Source organism: Sapajus apella, unplaced genomic scaffold (genome assembly GCF_009761245.1).
Source record: "Sapajus apella isolate SASKATOON/1434 unplaced genomic scaffold, GSC_monkey_1.0 scaffold33, whole genome shotgun sequence".
NCBI lineage: Eukaryota > Metazoa > Chordata > Mammalia > Primates > Cebidae > Sapajus > Sapajus apella.
In genome coordinates, this window is record NW_022436973.1 from 1,452,021 (window position 1) to 1,479,468 (window position 27,448).

General features: G+C 40.7%; 1 protein-coding gene across 13 annotated transcripts in view; it reads left to right on the forward strand.

The window, feature by feature from the left end:
- PTPRT (protein tyrosine phosphatase receptor type T) overlaps nucleotides 1-27,448 on the forward strand; it is a 1,128,767-nt gene that overhangs the window by 1,013,850 nt on the left and 87,469 nt on the right. For 11 of the 13 annotated variants that reach the window (XM_032295649.1, XM_032295654.1, XM_032295655.1 and 8 more), the window contains one exon: nucleotides 23,882-24,072. In XM_032295649.1, the coding sequence (XP_032151540.1) occupies nucleotides 23,882-24,072 (191 nt within the window). The remainder of the gene's footprint in view (nucleotides 1-23,881; nucleotides 24,073-27,448) is intronic. The other 2 variants (XM_032295650.1, XM_032295660.1) reach the window with 1 other exon arrangement.

The following is a 27,448-nucleotide window of genomic DNA, read 5'->3' on the forward strand; positions in this document are numbered from 1 at the left end:
CCAATGGAAGAAGAAAGAAAAAAGTAAACAAAAAAGCATATATAACAATAGATTGGGGTTCCCAGTCGTATGGATGACCCTACAGGTAGCCGTGGGAACAACAGTATTCTTAGGAGGTTCTGGGAGATGATGGGCGCCTGTTACATGGGTTTAATCTCTACAGTCATGGATTGCTGGCTTTTCCACACCATTTGTCCTGGGAGCCAAGATGTTCTCTAGTTATTGAAACTACAAAGTAAAAACGATGAGGTTAGAAAGGAAGCTATGTGGACCATACCGGTTTTCTATGTGAGAAGAAGCCACGATGAGTTGATAGGATATCAATGTCTTCTCTAGGTGAGAAGAAGCCAAGATGAGCTGAATACCAGCAGAAATGGGTTGGGTGTGGTGGCTCACACCTGTAATCCCAGCACTTTGGGAGGCTGAGATCACCTGAGGTGGATCACCTGAGGTCAGAATTTCAAGACCAGCCTGGCTAACATGGTGAAACCCCACCTCTACTAGAAATTAAAAAAAAAAAATTAGCTGGGCATAGTGGTGCATGCCTGTAATCCCAGCTACTCAGGAAGCTGAGGCAGGAGAATCGCTTGAACCTGGGAGGTGGAGGTTGCAGTGAGCCGAGATTGCTGCATTGCACTCCAGCCTGGGTAACAGAGCAAAACTCCGGGGGAAGGAGGAGGAAGAAGGAAGGGAGGGGAGAAGGGAAGGAAGGGATGGGAGGAAGGAAGAAAGAGAGGAGGGAGGAAAGGGAGGGAGGACGGAAGGGAGGGAGGGAAGAAGGAAAGGAGGAAGAAAGCAACAGAGAAAGGAAGAGAGGAAGGAAGGAGAAAAAGAATGAAAGAGAGAAAGTGAAAGAAAAGAAAGAGGAAGGAAGGAAGGAAGAGAAGGAAAGAAAGAAAAATGCCAGCAGGAAATAGAATCCTTAGGCTACTTAAGGGTGATCAAGGAAAACATCATAGAGAAGTTGGGTCTTAAAGAATGCATGGTCAGAATTAGTCAATGCAGAAAAGAAGAAATAAGTTATTGGTCTTTCTTTTGGTGTAACACAGCATATCACAACTTAACGGTGTAAACAACTATTGTATTTGGTTTACAATTCTTTGGGCCAGGAGTTTGGATAGGTTACAACAGGGATAGTTTGTGTTTGCTTGAAAATGTGGAGCCTCAGCTGGGATGACTTGAGTGGCTGGAGATGGCTGTTACAGCTGTTGTCTGGGACCTCAGTTTTTCCTCAGGTGGCATCTGTCAGGGATGGAAGACCCAAATGGCTCCCTTATTTGCATATTCAACCTCTATGCTAAAATGACTATAACATCTAGGTGGGCTAGCATTATTCACTCCCTGTACATCCCTATACATCTACCTTAGTCTTCCTTGTAGCATGGGAGACTCATGGTAATTGCACTTATTGCATGGTAGCTGTCTTCCCCAAAAGCAAGTGTTTTGAGAAAGCCAGGAATAATGCCAGTCCTCCTAAAAACTAGGCTTGGAACTGGCCAGCTTCGCTTCTCCTGTATATCATTATTAAAAGTAGTCACATCTTAGCCTAAATTTAAGGGAGTAGAGGGCAGATTGAACCCTTCTATAGGAAAAATGGCATATGCATATAGGAAGAGAAGGAATCAGTCATGGTCATCCTGGAGACAGCACATTATTCTAAAATAAGAAAATACATATACAGGGGTATAGAGGTGGGAAAGTCTACTTGGCTAATATAGTCAATGGCAAATAGGAATATTTTCAAAATCTCTATTTTCCACTTGGATTAGAGGGATAAGTCTGCCATTACAAGCACTTAGTTTGCTAGTCTCCGTACATTTTACAAATCTATAGTTTTTGCTCTCTTGTACAATTCCTTTTGAGTATAAATGTATTCCTTAACATCTGGAGTCCCAAGGACTTCAGGAATGTTAACTTCTTCCTGCAGCCTGAAAGAGTGTGTGAAGGGCAGGGGATGGTGTTAGTGTCTCTATCCATGGTTTTGGTCTTTGTTGCTGATAGGTTCCCGGAAAGACCTTTCCTTATGTTGCACTTATAATTATAAATGGGTTGGTCTCTCTGTAGTACTTGAAATATTAGAACTGTAGGATTAAGTGGAAAAGGATAAACCAGAAGAGATAGTCAGGAACCGGGGTTTCAAATACTAGAAAGTTTTAAATGTATTGTTTCTGCAAGGAGCTAATATAGATTTTAAGACGTAGAGGGGAAGGATTGAGTCTAGTTTTAGAAAGATCATCTTGGTGATAGTGAGGTAAATGTTTTGGAGAGTGGGAGTGGATAAAGCTTTAAGTAAGTATTATTTCTGCGTATATCAGGCTTCAAGGAAAGTAACAGTACAAAATACTTGTGCACATGGAAATTTGATTCCACATATACATACACACACACACACAGACCTGCTTGTAGAATTAACAGTCACTACAACCTAACAGGTATGACCAACTCTTTGTAATGAAGCAATGTTAGAGAGCGGGTGTTCTATGGCATTCCATTCTTGAAACCATTTTTTAAAAATTTATTTATTTTACTTTAGGTGCATACTATATCTGGCATTTCTCCCTATGTTATCCCTCCCCACCCCCCACTGTCTCTCCCCTATCCCCTGCCCAACTGCCCCCAGTGTATGATGCTCCTCTCCCTGAGTCCACGTGTTCTCATTCAACACCCACCTATGAGTGAGAACATACAGTGTTTGGCCTTCTGTTCTTGTGTCAGTTTGCTGAGAATGCTCGTCTTGAAACCATTTTTAAGCTGAGAGTATTGTCTAGATCTCCCTGATTGCTCTTTATTTTATTGATTAGTCAATATTTTTAGGGTTCAATACCTGGAAATTTTTAGACATGTTTGACTTGGAAATGAGTGTCCTTATTCAGTTAATATCTCATTGGACCAGTTGAGTTTTTCCAAGGTGAAACCTTCTTTCATCTTCAGGATGTTTAATCTAGGTTAGATAAAATTCCCACCAATGTACAGATGTGACAAACACCTAGAAAATAAGAGTCATTCCAAACCAACAGAGTCACTTCTGTCTCTGCTGCAGTGGAGATCCAAGTGGTCATCTAGTGAATCTTCAGCCAGCTGTGTTCTAGCAAATACACACACGGCAAATCTGGTCCCCAGCACCCTGTCTGTAACCCTTCTCACTCTACCCATCATTCTCCTTTCAAATGGATCCATCAGCAGAAGTATACCAATAACAATATCTTTGTTATGCTTTACTTATAAAATAGCCATTTGCCTAGCCTGTTCTGCAATTTTAAAATGCAAACTCACAGTGCCACTGCTGAACCAAAAATCCATCACTGACTTCCCATTGCCCTCAGAATGAAGTAAAAATGAAGCTCATAGCCTGAAAGGCTCAGAATGAATTGACTTCTGTCAACATCTTTAGCCTCATCTCTGGCTACTCTCTGTGTTGCTTAGTACATCCAGTCATACTGATCTCCTTCCTATCCTTTGAAAACACTAAGCATTTCCCAAAATTATGGCTTTCACAGTTGTGTTTGCTCTTTCCAGAACAGTCTTCCCCTCTGTATTTCACTGTTTAGCCACTTTCCATCCTTCAGGTCTATGATTAAATGTTATCTTTTTAGGGATTCCTTAAATTTTCTATCTGAACAATGGCCACTTGTTTTTCTCTAATTTTACTACACTCTAGTCCCTCTTAGCATGTGTCAGAAATATTTTGTATGCCAATGTTTATTCATTTAAGAACTTTCTGGCTAATGGTCTGCCATTTTCACCAGACTTTTAAACTGTGATTGCACAGACCGCTTCTGCCCAGTGTATCCGTGGGAGACTAGTATGGTGCTTGAGATATGAATACAATGGAGCGGTATTTGTTGAATGAATCATTATGCTAATTTTAAGTCAGGGTATATCACAATGGTTCGTTTTCACTATTCAGTATTCAGTCAACTGATGTTGCACATTGCTAGGACAATGAGAACCTGCAGACGTAGCGATGACTAGGGTTACTCTTCGATTTTAATCCCATAGAGGAAGGTTGAGGGAGGAGGACAAGGGATGGGACCATTACAATAGTCTGGGAGAGATATACGGTGCATTTTGCAACTCTGTTTTTTAGAAAGTCCTAATCCTGGTATCTTTGTTCTTGTCACCAGCTCTAAAGGCCCCATCACAAATACTGGCTTCCTTGAACTCTCTACCACTCAGCGTAGCCCTGGAAAACAGAGGGAAAACTCTTCAGACTCACTTTGTGGCTCCTGCTGCCCCTGCCCTTGTGATCTCCCCTCTTTCCTCCAGAGGGCTTTAAGCTTCTAGCCTTTCACATTTCTCTAATCACAGCTTACCCTTCTCCAGTTTTATGCTCTCGAGAGCCTTCCCGATGTCTGGCATAATCTGAAAAGTCAATTTACTCTTACCTATGAAGGGATGTATCGTATTGTATTTAAAAGGGAAAGTAGAGGAAACTAATATTTATTGAGACCTAACTATGTGCCAAGGACTATGCTAGATGCTGTGCCTATGTTATATCATTTAATCCTTACAACCCGTGAGGTGATGATGATTACTTTTGGTACTAGTCTTCTTTCATACATGTAGAAATTGAGGTTCTGGGAGATTAAATAACTTGCTCAAGGTCACATAGCTATTAGTTGTAGAGCTGGAATGTAAACTTAATCTTTCTCTTGCATATGATCCATCTGCTATAATATACTCCCTCCCCAATAATGAGAAATATGCAGACACCTCTGAAGCCACTAAGAGGATGGCATACTGGGACAGTGGTGTCTTAAAATCAGAGGATATAGGCTGTTGTTTACTCTGTTGATTTCTAAGATTGCACTGCTCTCTTCAGAGGTTAGAATAGGACAAGCTTCAGAACGTGCTGCCGTTCATTTATTCAACAAGGTTTGTTGTGCACCTACTATGTGCCTGACATTATAGGCTCTTAATCTACATCAGCGAATAATACAGAAATTAAAAATTCCCTGTCTTTCTAGAGCTTACATTTCAGTGGTGGTAGGAATTGGAAAAAGAGACAGGAAATAAGCAATGGACAGCAAAAGATAAGTACATTATACAATATGATATAATAACAAGTGAGGGTACTCTGAAAGAACAGAACATACTGAATGGGATTAGGAGTCATAAGTGGAGGGGGATTGCAGTTTTGTAGAAGATGACATCTGACTAAAGACTTTTAAAAGGTAAGAGATGTGAGCTATGTCAGGAAAGAGTGTCTGTAGTAGAGGCTCCCAAGGCAAGCATGTGCCTGATACGTAGAAGCTAGAACCCTGTTCCAGCTGCAAAGGTCAGTCAAAACCAGTGGAACCCATGAGAAATACGGACTTCTCTGAATTCAGATCCTTCAGTAGGCACTGTTGTAAATCGAATGTGTTGAAGCCATGATGCTTCCACAGGATAGTGAAGACTTTTGTGCACATGAGGGCTGAGTCTTACCTCTATCCTAGTTGTTCTGGAGTAAAGAGAAAACTCTGTAATCTTTGACTTTTTTATGACAAAACACGTCTATCTGTAGGAATCTCTCCTGGAGCCACTACTTTCAGGATCTGTCCTTGGTGCTGACCCGAATCTTTGGCTCAGGACAATCTGGCATTGAATTCTGCATCTGCTTGTCCATTGCTGTGTTCTGCTATTACTATAACTGACTATACTGGTCTATTCCAAGCCCTCATTTAGTCTAGTCACTCATACTGTCACCATGGTGATTGCTCCAGTCCCCCAGATTCTGGTACACCTACCCCATTCAGACTTAGTCACTTGGCCCTGTTTGGCAAAGAGCCCAGTGTAATACTTTAAGGATGTTAGCTGGCACAGTCACTTCTGTCATTGTTTTCTGAAAGCATCATTGCTTTTTCAACTGACCCTAAATGTGGTGAGTGTTTAGTCACCATTCCAAGCCATTTATTTAGCATGAAAATTTATTAGGCCATTGTTTAGCAAATTCGTCACATTACACTTTTTACTTAGCATTATTACTTAAATAGTGTTTTATTACAGGAATCTACTGTCAATTATGTGGCTAATTCATTTTCTTAGGGAATGAATTTTTTCTATCTGGCTAAAGCAATTGAACGTGATTGTTAACTCTTTAATGATTAAAGATTGTTTTCAATGGCAATTCATATGGTAAGGAAAATTAACCCATTTACTTTCCTTGAAAAATCAGATGTTGGAAAACTCCTTGGAAAAGTTTAAAGAGGATAATTAACTAAATGGTTCAGAATACTTGGCACAGCTAAGCAAAGTCAGCTGGAAGATTTTGATTGAACCCCTTGGAATGAATTATTATCATATTATTACAATATACTCTCGTATATGTATATTTAAATGTTCTTTCATCAACATTACCTCTTTGGGTTCTCACAAAAACACTGCAAAGTGATATTGGGATTTGTGGTTGGCAATCTCTAAGATGGCCCCAGTGATCCCTGCCTCCTATGCTACATTCTTGTATAACCCCTTCCTCAGTCCAGCCTAGATCTAGTGACTGGCTTCCAATGAATAGAATATGATAAAGTGATGAGATGTCCCTTTCAAGATTTGTCTTTTAGAAGACTGTGGCTTTTATCTTGGGTGCTCTCTCTCACTCTCTCTTGCCCACTCCATGGGAAGCTAACTACCATGTTGTAAGTCGCCCTATGGAGAGACCCACTTGGCAAGAAATCAAGGGAGATGCCCAGCCAACATCCAGCAAGGAACTGAGTCCTATACTGCAGTAGCCCATAAAATATGAATCAGCTAGTATCATGTCAGTGAATATGAAATCAGCGAACTTGAATTCTCTCCCAGCCAAGACTTCATATGAGATCATTGCCACAGCTGTCAGCCTGAGTGCAACCTCACAAGAGACCATGAGCCAGAGATACCCATCTAGGCTGCAACCAGATTTCTACCTGCAGAAACTGATATCATATATGTTTGTTATTTTAGGCTGCTGTGGTTGGGGGTAGTTTTTCAGGTAGCAGTGGATAACTAATACATGGCTTAATATGTGAGATGTTATATTAATTTGCCCAAAGCCTTTGACTAATGAGTAATAGAGCCAGGATTTAACCATGGTTCTTCTGATGCATTTCGAAAGACAAGAAGGATAGGAATTAAAGTCCAGACCTCTCATTGCAGTTGCCAGGGATCCTTTGACATCTCATAAGAGCAACTATTCAGAGACTGTTTCCCTATAACATTGACTGCCTCACGACTTACACACCTTTATTACTATGAGAAGTCACTGGGATTCTGGAGAGGTTGGCAAGCAGGCTTGAGAAAGAAATCTTCTTTACCATGTTCTCAATAAGGAATTGGGTCAAACTTCCCATTTTTCTTCTTGCTATCCTGCCCCCCATAAAATGGTTATAACAGTGGTTCCCAAAACGTGACTGGCCCCAGACTACAGATACTAAAACCTTATGTCTAGAGTCTGAAACAAAGGAATATATATTTAGTCGTTTGGACAACTCTTGTATGGTACCAGGATTTGGAATCTATATAAAACAAAATAGTCTGGCATTTAAGTGATCAGCTTCTACAATTTAGCAGCTGAGGATCAGCCAGGCTGAACCTTGACGGGACACACTGCTTTATTATTTCTTATGAGAGCATTAGCTATCTGTTCTTCCCAAGGTTAAGGCCATCGGCTTTAATTAGTTGCATTTTTGGTTGGTTTTGAACGATACTAAGCTGTACTACTTCATTCAGAGCAGAAAGAATAATGTTTGCTTTTTATGAGAAGTTCTAGGACCTTTAATGAACAAGTTGTATCTTTTAACTGGAAGCTCCCTTAGAGACCACCTAATCCCTCATTACTCAAAGTGTGGTCCATGGACCAGCAACATCAGCATCACCTGAGAACTTGTTACAAATGCAGGCTCTCAGGCCACATGTCAGGCCCACTGAATTATAATCTGCCTATAGAAGATCCCTAAATATGCACATTATACCTTGAGAAGCATTGGTCTAATTCAGCTGCCTAGTTTTAATATTAAGTTCCACAAAGGTGAAGATAATTGTGCAAGATAATTTAGTGGTAACACCAGGATGAAAATTCAGGTCTTGTAACTCCCAAACTGTGTTCCTTCCATTGTCTTAATGTCCTGCTCTCTTTGTAGTTCATTATATCCACAAACTCAGCCTAAGTATCCAGGGCATAGTTTGAAACGGAGAAAGGAAGCTTTTATCCACCCACTACAATGGCAAACTCTTTCAAACATCTGTTGCACATTTAAATTTCCTTTTTCAGACAAGTTTAGTTATTTCATTTTCTCTTTCTTACATATCAACAAAAGACAAAGTTGCCTGTCAGGCTGAAGATCGTAAAAACCTGTCAAGATTGAGCTTTTCTAGTTTAGCTAAGTATTACTCTGCAACTATTTTGCATACCTTTGTCTTATTACGTTTTTGATGAATGAGAGAGAGAAAATAAGAGGAGCCTGTATTTTCAGTGTGAGGCATTAAAGTCTTTTTCTCCTGTCACACATCTTCCCATGAGTGTGCAGGTTATGGAATTTAGCGATATATACATAACAAAATTCCGGGCCAGTTCTTGTTAGTGCACACACAATCCTGGAGCCAATGAGAAACTCCAAATCATGTCAAGTCCAACCTGGAGCCACAGTGAAGCTGAAAATTTTCAGTCGGAGAGAAGAACTTTGGATCTGGGTGTACTGAAAATCACCGGAACCCCCTTCTGCAGAAGACATGCCTTTTGAGTAAATGTGGCTTATCAACCTCCCCACACACACCAAGGCAAATGGAACTGAGGCAGGAAATAGAGATCATGAGACCACCAGCAAAGGAATTAGAAGGCATGACAGATGAACCTTGAAGATCAATAAGCACTGTATTTATCAACAAGGTGGCAGGTGTATTTCAGAGAACAAGATGTACCTATCAAGTGAATGTTTCCAGAGTAGGCACTAGATTCTGAAGATACACCAGTAACCAACACAGATAGGACACCTTATCTTCATGGAGCTTAGAGTCTGGTGAAGGATAAGATATGAATCTCACTGTTACTCAATAATTATAGTAATTCATGAAGATGATATACGTTCAGGAATACACACACACACACACACACACACACACACACACATATGTATATAGTAATTCATGAAAATGATATTGTTAGGACCCTCAGATGGCGATGGAGGCAGACAGGGATGTCTTCCTTAGTATCTTCATTCAGAAAAGTTAAAATAGTTTTAGTGACCAGTTATCCCCTAGTTTCCACTATTAACATTTTACTGTATTTGTTTTATCACCTATGTTTTCATCTATCCATCCTTCAGTCTATCTTAATTTGTTATGTATGTCAAAGGAAATTTTAGACATCACTACACTCCCCTTTCCTCCAGATATTTAACGGCACTTCGCTGATGCAGGCTCAATAGTCCGGTTTTTTTCCTGTGAGATAAAATTTACTTGTAAAGAAATACACAGATCTTAAATTTTCCATTTCATGAGTTCAACGATTGCATACACGATGCCACCCAGCCCCCTACTAATATACAGACTTGCCAGGAAGATCCCTCATGCCCATTCCCAGCCAAACCCTGCCCCTACTCAACCCAATTGGTAACCATCATTCATTCCTACCACGGAATCGGTTTGTTTCTTCTAGAAGAGGAAGTGACTTGAGCTGAGTCCTGAAGGATGAATAGGTGTCCACTTGGCCTTGGAAGTTTGGGGGAAAGTTATAAACACTTCAGGAGACTAGCACCCCCTGTGCAGATTCTTGGGTGGGTGAGAACTCAGTGAGGAGACAGTGTGGCTACAGCCTGGTGGGCAAAGGACAGAGAATACAGGATGAGGCAGACAAGATTGGTGAGAGCTAGACCAATCATAGCCTGGAAGCCATATTAAATATTTTAAATCTGGAATATAGCCAAAGGACAGTGGGCACCCAGTAAAAAGTTTGAGCAGGGAGATAACATGCTTAGCTTTGGCCTTTGAAAAATTTCTCGTGCCTTATTTTGGAGAACAGAATGTGGAGAAGGAAGAGGGGATTCAAGGAGTTGTAAGGATACTGTTTCAGCTACCATGGATAGGAAAGAGAGGGGCAGCAGATTTGAGGGTCCTGCCCATGGAGAGAAATGGCTGTCTCTTCTTTTGCTGTGTTAATCTCTGATACATTGAGCTTCTAAAAGTTAGAAATCAGTGTTTGATTTTCTCTTTCTTTCTCTAGTTTTCAGAGATATCAGCCATAAAGGCCTTGCAGGAACTGGTTCAGAGAGATTGAGTAACTTGCCCAAAGTCACACAGGTAGTGGGTGGTGGTGTCAGGGTTCTCACTCAAGTCTATACTTGCCCAAAGTCTATACAAGTTAGACCACCTCCCTGTCTTCAGAGAGTGTGGCGTGAGCCTCTCAGTCTTTCCTGTTGGACTCACCATTTTCCTCAATATATCGGATTCTTCAAACACTCTAGAATTTTCAAGGCAGAAGACTGTCCAAGTTTCTGGCAGTCCTTGCCAGCACAGGGCCCCACTTTGAGAATAAATTCATCTGCCCAAGTTTTCCTTTAAGGGATGGTTTGAGAATAGGGGCAGGTGAATCCACATGGATCTACCAATACCAGGTTTTATTTACGTTGGTAGTGACTCTCTGAAATACAGAACTGACATTCAGGGGTCAATTTCCATTGCTTGTGCTTGCTACCTCAATCAATCCCTTTATCTATGACTCAGATCCTTCCTCATTCAATCCCAGTCTTTCCTTCCATATAAACTCCTCTCAAATGCCACACCCTTATCATTCTTTCATGCTTGCCACAATATTAAACGGGTGTGATTTACCTTTCTTTATTATGTATGCTTTGAGTAACTCACTGACCAAGATGTGTTCTTCTAAGTTCTTTTGCATATGCTATTTATCTTAACAAGCCACAGTCACATGCAGAACTTCTTACTAATAGTATGCAGTACTTTCCAATAATACTAATCTTTCTAACACTAAGCCATCTTGCAGTTTAATCTACTTTAATATACTTCATTCTCTTCTGAAAAATAATACACTCTCAGGGGATCCATTCTTTGCCAACCAGTATTTGTGCTCTACCTTATCAGCTTGTAAAATTCTTTAGGCATATATTTCATTGTCTATTTATGGAGTATTTGTCTCCTGGTCAAAGTTCAGCATTTTTCATGGCCATTATTTTCAAACATAAGTGTCTCTGAAAGTATAAATGGATGGTGAATATCCAAGAATCAAGCAATCAACTTACATGTAACCAAAAAGGGCTTATGTTTCCAGTGAGTTAAAACACTTAAAAAGTCCAAAATTACATCCCTTCTTCTTTGTGGTCCAACAGAATGTCTCCAGGATCCCATAGATGCCCCTCAGCTTTATTCTCTCACTTCCTGATTTCATCGCTGAATGGTTAAGGCCAGCCACAGAGAATCCCCATCACTACTAAGTGTCTGCCGCTCTGCTAGACTCAACGACTTTTCCTTTTTTTTTCCAAACGTATTGTTTATACAGCCTGTGCTGTGGAACACTGGTGTCAGCATTTTTGCTGCCTGTTTCCTTACTGACTTTGATAAAATTTTGAGAAAAAGAAAAAAAATGATCGTAAAAGTTTTTTTTAAAAAAAATAGTGGCGAAACCCTTTCTTTGAACAAAATTACACCTAGATGTTTATTTTCTAAAACAGATTAAAAGTCATTTATATCTGGTTGGAAAAGAGGTAAGGGAAAACTCACATGCTTGGCAGGTTACACACAACCCACACACACATGACGTGCACAAAACCCTTCATCGTGGCCCAGTTTACTCCAGACACACAGAAGAAACTCTGAATAGAGGTCTCCTTTCCTAACTCTGCCTCAGTCTTAGGGTACTAAGTCCATAGACTAATGCTTTGCTTATTATCCTTCCCCTCTAGACCAGATGGGTGAAACTTTCCACTTGATGTACTAAAAATGAAAATAACAAGGACTAGTCACTGGAACAAGTCAAGATTGACGGCTCTTGTACATCACAGGAGCAGGGTCGTCAAAGGAATGGTACCCTCTAAAATTGAGCAGTGCACAGCGTGTACAACCAGCCACATGTTATGGTCCTGTGGAAGCCTCGATTAAAGGAGCATCAGGAAAGGTGGGGTCCCAGTTTGTGGATCCCTGGCAGAGTTTGACATTTCACTGAGAGACCATTCTTTTCATTATTGCTACTGTCTCCCAGAATCTAGTAACCAGGCCCCAGTGTAGAAACAAGAAAGAGACTCAAAGCGAGTGCTCCATTGCCTGAGAGATCCTTATGATGGAACCATTTCTGCCTCTTGACTGTGATGGTGGTCACACAGATCTACATGTGTGATAAAATTGCATAAAATTATACATACACACAAGTGCATATAAAAGTAATGAAACCTGAATAAGATCAGTAAAATATACCAATGTCAATTTTCTGATTATGATATTGTACTGTAGTTACACAAGTGTTAACATTAAGGAAAACTGGTCGAAGGGTATTTAAGACCCATTTATGTTACTGCTTACTGCCTGTGAACCTATAACGATCTCAAATATGACTTCTTTTTTTAAAAGCCAACACCCCGGTGATGGGCCAGTGTTTACCAGCTGACCCAGACCATGTCCATCAGAGTCTTGAGACATTTCTCATGGCTTCTCTGGTCATTAATCGTTCTCCAGTCTCAGCCTGGGCTAAAAGTGTTCTGTCAATCTCTAACAACTGCAAAGTGGCTTATTTGTGTTTTTTCCTGAATTTTTTGGTTTGTCTAATTTCTCAGTGTTTTCAAAGGAAAGAGCCAGCTTTTGCTGTTTTTTTTTTTTTCAGCTTCTCTGCTGTATTATGTTCCGTGAATGTCTGTTCTTATATATGTATTTACTTTCTTTCTGCTTTCAATGACTGTGTTTTTTTTATCTCAAGATGTTGAATGTGTACTTTTCAAACCTACCTATCCTTTTTCTGTCATATGTGCATTATTGCAATGGTTCATTTTCCTTCCTTTTTCTCTTTAATCAATCTAAATATATTTACTTAATAGTCTCTTTGATCGTTTTATTATTTTCAATCCTTGAGAGGTGTATTTTTCTGTGTATCATGACTGCGGACTCTCTCCTATGGGGATAAGCTCCCTTACAAGGCTCTTGTCATTCTTTATAATTTATTTTTTACCATGAGTGCATCTTTAGTGGAGGTGGTTTTGTTCTGTGGGAATTAATGTGCCTTGGATTATGAAAATACCTCTGCAGGATGATTTCCCATTTACTTGTCAGGGCAGTGTAGTTTTCAGTGGTATTACACAGGTTTTTGTTTTGTTTTTAATTTTGATTTCTATGTTTGCAGGTATTCTATCACACAGGTAACAAAATTTGGATGCGAGATCGACCTGTAGTAGAAGTCAGGGTTTTCTTTGTTTTGTTTTTTATCTCTATTTGAATGCTGTTCATTCTTCTTGTTATTCTAGTAATTGATGCCTTTAACTTAAACATACACACAGACACGCACACCGGTATAGTACACACATTTTTGCTTAAAATTGAGTTCTTCAGTTAAGAGTGTCAAGACTGAAATAGTACACATTGACTACCCATTATTAAAGGTGAATGATATAATATGCTTTTATTTCTAGTGATGTATCAGCCACTCACTTCCTGATTTTTGTTAATATAATTTGAAATTTTAGCTAAGTATTTTCATATTAGATTTTTAAATCTGATTTCCCTTTAAGAATTACTTCTTATAGTTCATTCTGTTTTGGTTTTCATGTATTGTGATTTTTATACTGATATTATTGTTTACCAAATCAGCTTTTTTATAACAATACTTCTTCCATTCTTGTGGATTTTTTTTCTCTGTTTTTGGAGTCACATTCTTGACTGGCTTCCTCAGCTACCCAACCCTCTGGAAAAGAATCAGAGCCACCATAACTTCTGAATCTTTATGTGTCAGAGAATGCCCTTCTGTAGATTCACAAATAAAAAACTATTTCATGTATAATTTTTTAGTTACACCATTTTTCCTTGAAAATTTTTGTTTCGTTGTTTTCTGAAATTTAAATTTGGGTGAGAAAATATATGACTAACACAGTTTCTAATTTTTTATACATAGCCATTTTCCAACCTAGATGTTTATCTGAATATTTCTACATCAATAATATTTAAACAATTATATCAGAATATAGATTTTATTTTTAAGTTGTAGGTGGAAACATCTTTACATGTGAGGATTAAGTTTTTATTTTACCAAGGAGTTGTTTTAATATTGTATCCTTATAAGAAAGGACACAATAATATGCTTCTGTTCCATTTACTCTGTTCTCTTCTTCTGTAACACCAATTTTCTGTCTTTTATATGTCTGTTTTCTTTTCTCTAAAAATGTCTGTTTGTTGCCTTCACACATGAACACACATGAGCAGGTGAGAGATACAAAGGAAATATACATTGCATTGTTTGGGTTTGCTTGCCTTTTAATCTCCAAGTTTTTCAAATTAGTTCTCCACAAGTTTCTGTCTGTTGCTTATTCTCATTACAGATTCCAATGCCCATTTTAATTTTGCTATTGCATTTTGGTTTCTTTACAATTGTTCCTTACCTTACCCAGTAAATACTTTTTCTGTCTACTTCTTAACTTGATCTATTTTTAGAAAAGTCTGTTGTTTTATTATTTCACCTTTAACTTCCTTTATTCTTCTGTGTTTTCTTGCATTTCATTTTCAATCAACTTCAAGCAGTCTAAAATGCATTTCTACTTTCTGTTGTTTAGATCAAGATACCAGTAACAGAAAAAAAAAAATAAGTAGAAGTGGCTTAAACAGTAAGTTAATGTATTATCTTATAGAACAGGAAGTCAAGTGTTGGAGTTGGCTGAATGAGATGCCCATGAATGTCATTGAGGACCCACATTCTTTCAAGCTCTCCTCTTCATCATCTCATCTTGTTATGAGGGCCACCCTAGCCCGGCTCCCTTCATGGATGCAAGATTGTTTTAGCAGTTCCAGCCATCATACCCAGAAATGGCACTGTCTAGTGGCAAAGATGGGCCACTGGATTATCCTTCTTAGAGAAGAGAGAACTTTTCTAGAAGGCTTCTAATAGAACTTCCCTCCCATATCATTATAAAAGATTTTTATTTAACTTGCAAAAGGGATCAGAACACCTTAATGGCATAGGGACATCTGGACTTGTCCCTTGGTCTGGGAACAAGGTCATTCCCTGCCCCCGCCCCCAAGTCACATGGTGAACTTAGCCAGAAAATAACAAGACAGGGCATGACTCTTGGGTAAATAGTCAATACTGACTGCTGTGTGTGTGTGTGTGTGTGTGTGTGTGTGTAATTGTGCTTTCAACAGCATCCAGAATGTCATTTTCCTTGCTGTTAACATGGTGGACTTTTTTTCCTAAGACCTCATGTTATCTTGTTTCTGTTTATTTAACTTTAAAGGAAAAGAAGTCTCTCCAGACCTGCTGTTTGCTAGTAAACACAGGACGTAGATCCTCACTGTTGCCCTCAATGTCCTACTAGTTATTATTGGAATGCTTTTATTCCATACCATCACACATGATATGTGTGATGCTGCTATAATTAATCAGTATTCCTCCCAAATTCCGGCATTGGTTTAAGCAAAAGGAGTAATGGATGTTTATAGTGCCCATCCTTACATAGAGTGTCTAACACCATCCTTCCATCTGGTGCGAGTGCTGTGAAAAGGAATTCACACTCTCCCCAGAATCAGGAGGGTTGATCTCTTTATCAGAAACAGTAAACGAATCCTGGAAGTATTTTCTCATGACTGTTCCCATCACAATTGCTTCATAACACTGAATCTGCATCTGGGAAACAAAGATACCATCTTCTGTCTTTACCATGTCCAAGACCCCAGTGATGGCAGTTTAGGAGGAGAAAGAGTTTGGAAGTGCCCCAACCCTGCTATTTTGTTGATACAGTCTTTGGTTCTCTGAGCTCAGGAAATAAACTGAGAAAATGGGAAGCATTTCTTTTCTATTCTTCAGGCCATTGGGCTTGCTTTATCCCAAGTAACAAAGTCTATCAAACTTGATTATGTAATGTTTGTTTAGCTCCATAGAAAATGGCACCATAGAATGGCATTCCATTACTGTTAGTTTTACAAGTTTAAGCCTACTATGTGTTTGGTCAGAATAAGAAAGACATGAAAAGGTAAATACATCTGTTGTTACATTGAGTGAGAGGATGTCAATCTACTGTTCCTCAGGGGTCACAGATCTCATACACCTATGCTATTGCAAGTCTAGAATTCAGAAACACAGAACAGATTTTTCTTACAGCATGACTCCCAAGCACAAGCCAACCGCTTCATCTTATGCTTCAATAAGGAAGTGTAATCACTTCCAGCTACCTGTAGTTTAATCAATTGGAAGATTATTTTGTACAATTCCAGGGATTTTAAAGAAATGCTTACAAAATGAAATACGTATCTTCATGCACATGGGATGTTTGCTGCTGCAATCAGAAACAAGTACTCTTCCCAAACTCTGGCAATAGCTTAGTGGATAGACTTAGATTTCAGAAATAGTATAAGTTCATTGTCTTGAGTTTTTGTTGGTGTTTTGTGAGGGAAAAGAGGGGAGACCACTAGCCAGGTGCCACCATGAGATTTCTTCCAGTGGAGTCACATTTAACCGTTGCAACAGCCTTCTCAGAAGATGATGATGATCAGTCATGATCACTGCCATCACTATCAGCAATTACAAATAAGGATCTTAGGCTCAAAGTATGGTTGCCCTTGAACAACATGGGTTTGAAGTACACAGGTCCACTTAATATATGGATTTTCTTCTGCCTCTGTCACTCCTGAGAGAGCAAGACCAACCTCTCCCCCTCCTCAGTCTACTCGGTGTGCAGACAATGAGGATGAAGAACTGTATGATGATCCACTTCCACTTAATAGTCAACGTATTTCTTCTTCCTTATGGTTTTCTTCATAACATTTTCTTTTCTTTAGCTTACTTAACTCTAGGAATGCAGTATATAATACATATTACATACAAAGTCTGTGTTAAGCTACTGTTTATGTTATCCATCGGGCTTCTGCTCAACAATAGGCTATTAGTAGTTAAGTTTTCGGGAGTCATAAGTTATACATGGATTTTCAACTCCACAGGGGGTTGGTGCCCCTAACCTCCATGTTTTTCAAGGGTCAGATGTAACTTATTTGAAGTCCTATTGCTAGAAAGCTGTGAAGCTCATATTTGAATCCAAAGTTTTATCTTCAGATTCTGTGCTTTGACTCTGACACCTGCTGTTGCCACAGCCCCTACAGTGTTGGTTCCAGTTGCATCAACACTCTGTGCAGGTGACCCAGCCTCCTCCTCACTTCAAACCTTCTCTTCTCTCCCAGACTCTCCCCTCTCAGTGAGCAGTCTCTAGCTACTTACACATCACTCTTCATATTCTCCTGCCCTAAAGGGCACATGGAGTTAGGATGAATGGTGATAGAAGAAATATATTAATAGTGGTAAAAAAGAAAAAAAAAAAAAAACTACAGGAATTGGATTACCTAGTTAAGAAATTTTGTCTTGACTCCATGAAGACTTTTGCTAAGAAAAATGACTTGATCAAAGCTGTATAAAGGGAACTGTGAAAGCAGGAAGAGCCATTGGGAAACTGATGGAATAGTTTTGTCAGGAAGACCTGAATGAAGGCAATACCAGCAGGAATGGTGTAAAATAGATGGTTTTGGAATGTGTCATAAAGAAAAGTAGAGAGGAGACAAGGAAAGGCGAGAGAAGCCCTAAATGACTCCCTGGATGCCATCTCCAGTGTGTGGATACTCATATGCCCAATATGACGTTATGCACAAAATCATCAGAACAGGTACTGGTTTTTACTGCTTGCTAGATACCAGGCACTGTACTGAGCACTCAGCATGCACTTTCTCTTTGAATCCTTACAACATGTGTTTTCTCTGTGTTACAGACAAAGAAACTGAGATGCAGAAAGATTTGTCACTTGGCCAAGGTCCCAGAGCCCATAACTGGTTGATTAATGATCCAAAATCCATTCTGTCTGATTCTGGAACCCAAACTCAACATTTCTCAGGGTGCAGACTGAGTTCCTCTCATGGGACGTGGATAGACCCCTTCTTAAATAGTTATGTAAACATTTTAGTGAGCACTAAAAATTAGCACATCACATTTATGATTTTATGTTGTCCTCCGTCATAATGAGGCAAAGTAAAAAAAAAATAGTTGAAAGTTTATTTGAAGAAAAGTTTTAAAGATGTAATTGTGTAGATCTGCATTGTTCAATATAGTAGCCACTGGCCAACTGTGGCTATGTAAATTGAAATAAATCAAAATTAAAGTAAACATACATTTGCTCAGCACTAGTAGGCACATTTCAAGTGCTCCATAGCCACAGATGGCCAGTGGCTACCATTGAACAGTATAGATATAGAACATTGATGTCACTGTGTAACGTTCTTTTGGATAGTGCTGAGTTAGAGCTGTTTTACACCGGATCAGTGCCTTTTTATTGAGCGTTCACTCCAGCTCTAAATTGCCTCCCTTTGGAACTTGATCTGGCTCTGCTTAAGTCCATGCACACCTGCATTGTCCCATACAGTAGCTGCCAGTTAGCAGTGTCTGTTGCATCCTGGAAATATGGCCAGTCTGAGTAGAATGTGCCGTAAGTGTAAAGCACACATTAGGTTTCAAAGCTTTTGTGTGAACAAAGAATGTAAAAATGTATCATTAATAATTTTTCTTCTGATTAAATGTTGAAATATTATTTCAGATAGATGGGGTTAAGTAAAATGTTTCATCGAAATGACTTTCTTATCTTCTTTTTCGCCTTATTTAATGTTGCTATGAGACCATCTTAAATTATATACATGGATTTCAATCTGTTTCCACTGCCCAGTGCTGTTCTAGACCTCTTTGCCCCATTGTGTGACTCTAGAACGATCTTCCTTTCCCTGTCTCTTTCTGTATATCTGCACTGCTCAATATAGTATAGATATTTCCATTTAAATTAATTAAACAAAATTTAAAATTCAGTTCCTCGGTCTCGTTAGCCACTTTCCAGATGCTCAGTAGCCACCTGTGATTAGTTGCCACCAAATTTCAGAGCATCAATGTGGAATGCTTCCTTGTTGTGGAAAGTCCTATTGGACAGCTCTCATATAGATGGTACACAGCTATGGTAAGAGCCACAGAGGTGGATCATGAATGCCTAAATCCTGGAGAATGTTTCCAGATTGCCAAACCCCATGGCACACCCTTCTTCCATCTTCCAGGTGCCGATCTCTTCCTCTCTTGGTTAGACTTATTCACGCACACTTTATATTTTCTTCTCCCCTCCTTCAAGGGCTGTGGCCTGCTTATTTCTCCCCAAACATACCTGCCTCCTATATGATCACAGTATCTAACATGATGCACTGTACAGCATAAGTACTCAATAAATATTTCTTGACCAGTTGGAGTGGTAATTCCTAGCAGGTGATTTGAGACATGTGACTGAAGACAGAGGGAGATGTATATGGCCCGTAGCAGGGGGTGGGGGGTTGGGGCGGGACAGCAGGGTGGCGATTAATCTAGGATCCTAAGGAAGAGGAGGGAAAGCAGAGACACAGCAAAGAAGAAATCTGAGAGACAGCGGCCCAAAATCTCACACATCACCAAAATCCTTCTGCCCATCCTGCAAGCCCTTCGTAGGCAGTAACAAGAGTTACTGCAGGGGAATGCACAGGGCTAGGCAACAGCTAGATAAAAAGTGTAAAAGAAATCCAAAATATTATTACGTGATAAATAAACACACCAGACCCATAAATGAGAAGTTGAAATGGCATGAGAATGAAGGGGATGGTGAAGAGAAAACATGAAAAAGGCTCTGTCCCTGGGCCAGCTGGTGTGAGTTACATTTTATGAGCAGCATGTGAATTCCAGTGCCCTTGTTGAATTAGCAGCAGAATCGCACATTAGTTTTAAGGCTCCCTCTCGAATAGGAACATCATAACGTTTTTTAATTGGGCCTGATAAAAACGTAGCATTACTTGTAGGTTCCTGAGAGAAGTGAGTTGTGAAATTGGGTTTTCATTAAACCTAATGATGGAAAATTAAGTATAGTGCGTCTGGTGAAATGGGGTGTGATAAAAGACATCACTTCTGCATTAACAGAGGTTAATAAGGGAATAGGTGAGGTAAGATACATTGGAAAGGGGAGTCCAACTCATTGGATTAATAAACCTTGAAAATCCCTTGGTTCTGAGTCTTTATACCATCATTAGCACTGGCATTGACATTACTGCAAATGTTACAGCAATACAAGTTGTTAAATTTCAAATGCATTTGTTTTCCATTCCAGTGTTGGTTTTGCTGACACCAAGTTTACAGTCTGTCTAGCAATGTGTTTAGGGAAAATATCCATATTGACAGCTATTTGGTTTTGGAAACATTTGACATCTCTCACACACACACAAATCCAAGTTCCCATTCCTAGGAAGCCTGTCTTTCCCAGACAGCTGGTTTCCCATGTAGCCCATGCTCCAGGTTCCTCTGGGAAACTGTAGGTCTCTGAAGACATCTTTCCCCATGTGTGATGGTAGCTTTAGTAGAAAATACTCACAGGTCTCCTAGCACTGACTCGGCTCGTCCTTTCCTAGAAACCATGGAGCATGGCATGACTCCAAGCTGTAGGTTTTCACGATCCACACCTCTGTGGCTCCTGCCATAGCTTCGTACCATCTCTAGATGAATCAAATACAAGTGCTCCTTTCATCTCCATTTCCAAATCACGCCATCACAGGAGTGATATTAGCTGGAAGGATGCCTTCCATGACAGCTACCCATGACAGTTAGGACACCTGCAAGAAACAGTGTGAGGCTTTGAAGAAGGAGATTCCTTCTAAAATCCTTCAGCATCTTCACACTGGCTTCAAGAGTCTTGCACATTCACAGTCTTTCTGGATCTGCCTTGTATCATTGCTTACAGTGTTGCCCCCCCTGACATTTCTACCTACAGCTTTTTTTAAAATTGCACTTTAGGTTCTGGGGTACATGTGTAGATCATGCAGAGTTGTTGCATAGGTATATACATGGCAAGGTGGTTTGTGGCCTCCATCCCCCCCATCACCTATACCTGGCATTTCTCCCCATGTTATCCCTCCTTACGCTCCCCACCCCCCACTGTCCCTCCCCTAGCCCCCGCAACAGACCCCAGTATATGATGCTCCCCTCCCTGTGTCCACATTTTCTCATTGTTCAACACCCACCTATGAGTGAGAATGTGCGATGTTTGATTTTCTGTTCTTATGTCAATTTGATGAGAATGATGGCTTCCAGATTCATCCATGTCTCTACAAAGGACACAGACTCATCGTTTTTTATGGCTGCATAGTATTTCATTGTGTATATGTGCCACATTTTCTTTTTCCAGTCTATCATTGATGGGCATTTGGGTTGGTTCCAGGTCTTTGCTATTGTAAACAGTGCCATGATGAACATACGTGTGCATATCTTTATAATAGAACAATTTATAGTCCTTTGGGTATATACCCAGTAATGGGATTGCTGGGTCAAATGGAATTTCTATTTCTAGATCCTTGAGGAATCACCACACTGTCTTCCACAATGGTTGAACTAATTTACACTTCCACCAACGGCGTAAAAGTGTTCCTATTTCTCTACATCCTCTCCAGCATCTGTTGTCTCCAGATTTTTAAAAGATCGCCATTCTAACTGGCGTGAGATGGTATCTCAATGTACCCACAGCTTTTACTCCTTATCAGCCTCCTTGCTCTTACCTAAATGTTCTCAGGCTCCATCTTTTTTCTTCAGTTGGTTCTTCTTGTCTATTTCCCTGCTAGACCATCAAGCCTTGAGGGTGGAATCAGTATTTCTGTCTGCATTGCCACTGCTACCATAGTCCTTGGCATAGTGTGGGTTCTCAATAAGTCTAACTCATGAACCCAAGGGGGTGATGGAGAAAGGAAACAGCCCCCATATTTGCGAAGTGGTGCATTTAAGCAATGCCATTGGACATGTACTATCTATTACCTAAAATCTCAGAAGAAAAAGTAAGCAGTATTTCTCTTCTGGGCAGTCAGGAAGGTTTTGCTAACAACTTGCCAACCCCTTCTTCCTTGTGCATAAATCTGAATCTTACAAATCCTTCTGTAGGCAATCCAGGGGTTATTTGGCTGGTCCCCAAATGATAGTCTCTGCTTTGGGGGTGTTTACCTACCACCCAGACTCAGGAAGTTTTAGAGGCCACGCTGTGCATATGATGACCCCACCTACTAATTAGGTATGACCCAATCAGTGTCTCAAGGTCAGACCAGTCAGATTAGTAGCCTCTCCTCCCTTGGAGGAGCCAGTAGGTGGGGGCAGGCAGAAGGCTGCAAAGTGAAAAATGTATTCCCTACTCCACAGATATAAGTGAAAGTATCAGGGTGACCAACCATTCCCGTTTGCCTGTGACTGAGAGGTTTCCCAAGAGCTGAACTTTCAGTGCTAAAACCGGAAAATTGTCAGTTGAACTGGGACGAGTTGGTCACCTAGAAAGCAAAAAGGCCAGATGTTCCCTTCCATTCTTCTTTCCTTGCCAGGAACAGGCTTGCTGATGCTGTTGCAAGGAAGTAGACTGTGCATTCACACACAGAATCCATGTCTGATGGATTATTGCAACATGACAGGCATACAAGCTGAAGGGAACATGGATTTTGAAAAGACAAGTTGCAGAAAATCAGGAACATACGCTAAGCCTCCCAGGGAGTGAGTGTGGCACAGGCCGAGCGTGTTTCTGCACTGGTGCTTCACAGTGTCTGAAAACATCTGGGGGAGACACATCAGCTGCCACACTGGCAGCTCTCATCACTTGCATGCCACAAACGGCATGGTCCAGGGCACAGACTGTCCATGTCTTTGGGAGGAGGTTGGGAAGACCAAGCCTGGATGTTTCTGGGAAAGGTAAACTGGCCCCAAAAGACCGACACAGTGTATACCTGGCAGGGAGGTGGTAGGGCAAGACATTGGTTTCAGTGGTCCAAGGGGAACAGAAGAATTCCAACCAATCTGAGCAGGCATCAGTTTCCAGGGTGGCCAAATAACAGAAGGCAGTTAAAGCAACTCATTGGATGAAAATGTTTTTATCAAGAGAGAATATATAGACTTTACATCAGGGAGAGATTTGATGAAGGAGATGCGGCGTGGGATCGGGGCCTGGGGAAATTAGCCAGCAGCACTGAAGGAAGAGGTCCAGGCTTCCTTACCTGCAAGGTGGTTCAACGATGCCACTGGATTAATAGTATTAAGTGGTGGGGAAAGTATACAATAGCAAGAAGGCGGTCGCTGTGGCAGAGCTCATAACTAGAGAGAGCAGCTGGGAGGGTAAGGGTCCCTGCTAGCTGCTGGCGGTCCAAGACTAGCTCCAGTTCCTCCCAGGGTAAAACGCAAAGGAAACAAAAGAGTAGAAAAGCCAGGTCACAGGGATGCAGGCAAATGGATCGGAAGCATACATGTGACTCCAATCTTCGAGCACCTGAGGCTCTCCTCCCCTGCACACAGGCATCAGACACTATTTCCAGCCTCTCTGCTTCCTAAGCAGAAGGGGGCTCCCAATAAATAGCATGCCTAGCTTCTCAGTGGTTCTGCCCACCCAGCCTAAAGGAAGGTCTGTGACAGGGATGACGACCAAACTGGAACTTCTCCTTTATCAATGGGTACCCTTGAAATGTATTGTGTTCATTGGTTTGTTTGTGGGTTTCATATTTAGATCTACCAACATAGCCATGCCAGGGAAGCAGTGTATCTCCAGTCTTTCTGCAGTTTCTTGATCACATGAGTCCCAAGTTGGTTCCCTGTGAGGTCCTCAGGCCAAGCTGGGGGAGACAGGGAGAACGAAGGACAAAGCTTCTGTAGGTGATGATCTGCTCTGCCTCCTTCTTTTCGAAGCAGATGGCAGCCGCGGGGAGCTTTCCCAGCCCACCCTCACGATCCAGACTCATCCCTACCGCGCCTGTGACCCTGTGGAGATGAGTTACCCCCGGGACCAGTTCCAGCCTGCCATCCGGGTGGCTGACTTGCTGCAGCACATCACACAGATGAAGAGAGGCCAGGGCTACGGGTTCAAGGAGGAATATGAGGTAAGAGACCAGCCTGTGGGGAAACTTTCCAATTGTTTATTTGGGCACCAAAGCCTTGCTACAAAAAGTATGGCTCCCTGGCCAGCAGCATCAGTATCCCCTGGAACGTATGGGAAATGCAGGATCTCAGGCCCCACCCTGCCCTACTGAATCAGAACCTACATTTTAACCAGAAACTAGGTGATTTGTGTACACATTAAATCTGAGAAGCACCATGCTAAATAATTCTAAGACATCCTTTTTCACTGTTGTTTCTCTCCCCTTCCCCTTTCATTATCCAGTTAGCTCCAAAGGTTCTACACTTTGGAGCCTCACCTCCATTCATTATGACAGAAAATGGCTCAGGCTCCCATCCCACATGCTGTAGAAAAGCCAGCAAATCTCCCCTGCTTGCTGTTGGTCACCTCTTGTCTCCTACTCAACCTTCTGTGATATTCTTGTCCCTGCTCCCACTCCCCGAAGGCAATGCTTTATCTCCAGTGACCAGTTTTCTGTTTCTGCACCTTCTCTTCACTTCTGCATTGGGCATCCCTTTCCCACCTCCCCAAAGTATCTCTAACACAAAGGATTTGCGGGTAGGGCTTGTTACCAAGGTTTAGGGAATAACAGAGAAGGGTTGCAGCAAAGTACAGGAAGTGCCTCAATGCGATACTGTTCTTCTTATAAATTCCTTAACCATCTACATTGCTAGTAAGCCCTTCTAAGGTTCTGGTCTCCTGACAGGTCTCTATCCAATTTCTCCCCAGTGTTTTCTGTAGTGTCCTCAAAACTTCCTCCACCCCTCCCCCAGCATACAGACAAAGGGCCCCACATTCCTCTTTTATTTTGTAGAACAATTGAGCTTTCTTTATCTCACTCTTTGTTTCAAATCCTGCCCATTAGGCCTCACCTTTTACAAGCAAAAAGCAAAATAAAATAGAAAGAAAATGCATTAAGACATTTTTCTGAACCAAAGAGCAGCTCACTCTCCAAGAATAATTCTGCAGCTCTCCTAGTTGCAGGTAGAATCCAGCTGCAGCCAGCTTTGAAAACAAGAGTTCCTTTCTTCACTTTTCCTTTCCTCTCTTTCCCTTCCCTCCTTCCTTCCTAAAATATCTTTTGAGTATCTTCTGTGTACCACGCTCTGAATTGTATGCATTTGTGGATTTTTGTTGTTTGTTCTTTCCTCTTTACATGGAGCGTGTGCCCCAGATATGCTCGATTCACTGTCACTGTGCAGTAGAAAACTCATTGGCTCAGAGTCCACGCATTTGGAATGCTTAATATCGCAGACTAAGTTTATCCCTCAGACTATATTCTGAGAAAGAGCATACAAAGCAATATTTCTGAAGTCGTATGAGGTCATGAAATTGTGCTAAACTGGGGATCCAGACAGCTGGATTCCAATGTAGTAAGCTGTTTGATTTTAGAATGTTGCTCTCTAAGTTTTAAAATTCTTTATTAGTTGAATGAAGAATTTGGATAAGGTGATTTCTCAGGACCTATCTGGTCCTAAAACTTTATGAGAGTGTAAAACATGATGACAAGGGGCATGTTTGACATATTTATGGGAAAAAAAGTTTATATCAATGGATGTGAGTAATTACCAGCTTGGGAGAACAAGAACTTAGTTTCAAATATGGTCTAAGTAAAATAGCATTTTTCATATTCTCATCTACAAATCTTGAAAGAATGTTTGAATTAGAGCTGAAGAACATGATTTCGTCCCCTCCCATCCCTGGGTCTCATTTCCTAGGGGGCTGAAAGGCCCCAGTCCCTGGGGAGCAGGGTGCATGTGAGCGTGCTTTGTGTGTGTGTATGTAAGCCTGTTTGTTGAGCAAATGTCAGGAAGCTTATGTTATTTGGAAGAGTATATTCCACATTAGTCATAACAATTTAATTAAAAGTTTCAAATATCATTAAGGGAGATCTGTGGCTTACCAAAAAAAACCAAAAAGGACAAGCAGCCAAATGCTGAGAAACACATATGTAAGAACTTGCAATCTGACATTTGAAGACAGAATTACAAATGTGTTTGACAACTTTCATGCATTTCCTTCCAGACTAATATTTCTTTTAAAGCATTCATCCCTGTGTGATGAGTTGGTATTTAAAATTTCTTCTTCGTATACTTTTGCATTTTCCAAACTTTCTAGCATGGAAATGAACAGCTTTTATAATGAGAAAACAAACAATACATGTCATTTCATCATTTGAACTACAACCAGAAATCTAACTAAGCTAGCCGTGGCCTCAATTAGTTCAAATTATATTAATCAGCAAGCTGTAAAGCTTAGCTTCTAGTTAGCATTATTTTCTGATTAGCTGAGGGTTAATTGGAAAATTTTGCCTGATAAAAGTCATTTTACAATGTGCTAGCCCACAGTGTCCGTCCAGAATATAGCTGGGTATTACTTTAATCATCAAGGCTCCTGTGATATCTAGAATCTGCATCCTGAGCATAAAAGTCACAGATCTGCTGGGAGAATCAGTGTCCTATTGCACGTATAAGACTCCTGAGCCTCCAGGCCTACTCTCATACCAACCTGCTACATGCTGTTTGTTGCCTGTCACTGCTCTCTTCTGTTCACTTTTTTCATGCAAATGAGTGGGTTTGACAAGTTGACATCTAAGGGACAGCTCAGCCATAGCAAGCTGTGTCAGAAGACAAAATTCAATTCAGTTGAACAATCACTTAAAATTTTCTCAGTAAATATTTGTTATTTACTGGCCGGGCACAGTGGCTCATGCCTGTAATCCCAGCACTTTGAGGGGTCGGGAGTTCGAGACCCACCTGACCAACATGGAGAAATCCTGTATCTACTAAAAAAAAAAAAAAAAAATACAGAAAAAAAAAAAATTAGCAAAGCGTGGTGGCACATGCCTGTAATCCTAGCTACTCGGGAGGCTGAGGCAGGAGGATCACTTGAACCCAAGAGGCAGAGGTTGTGGTGAGCAGAGATCGCGCCATTGCCCTCCAGCCTGGGCAACAAGAGCGAAAGTTGGTCTCAAAAATATATGTATACATCTTTACTATTTACTATTGCCAAGGATGATTCTAGGTATTTGGGATACAACAATGAAGAAAACAAAGAATTTTGCACTCCTGAAGCTTGTATTCTAGCAAGCGAAATAGGAAATAAACATAAGCTTAAAAGTAAGCAAATTATATAATGTAGTATGCAAGACAGTAAAAAATACCATTTGCTGTGTTACAAACCACACCAAATCTTAACAACATAAAATAACCAATATCTTGCACTTACTGATTCTGTGGGTCAGGAATTTGTGCAGTGTACAACAGGGACAACCTGTCTCTTCCACACAGTGTCCAGAGCCTTGGCTAGGAAGTCTTCAAGTCTGGGGGCTGAAATTGTCTAAACATGTCTTCACTCTT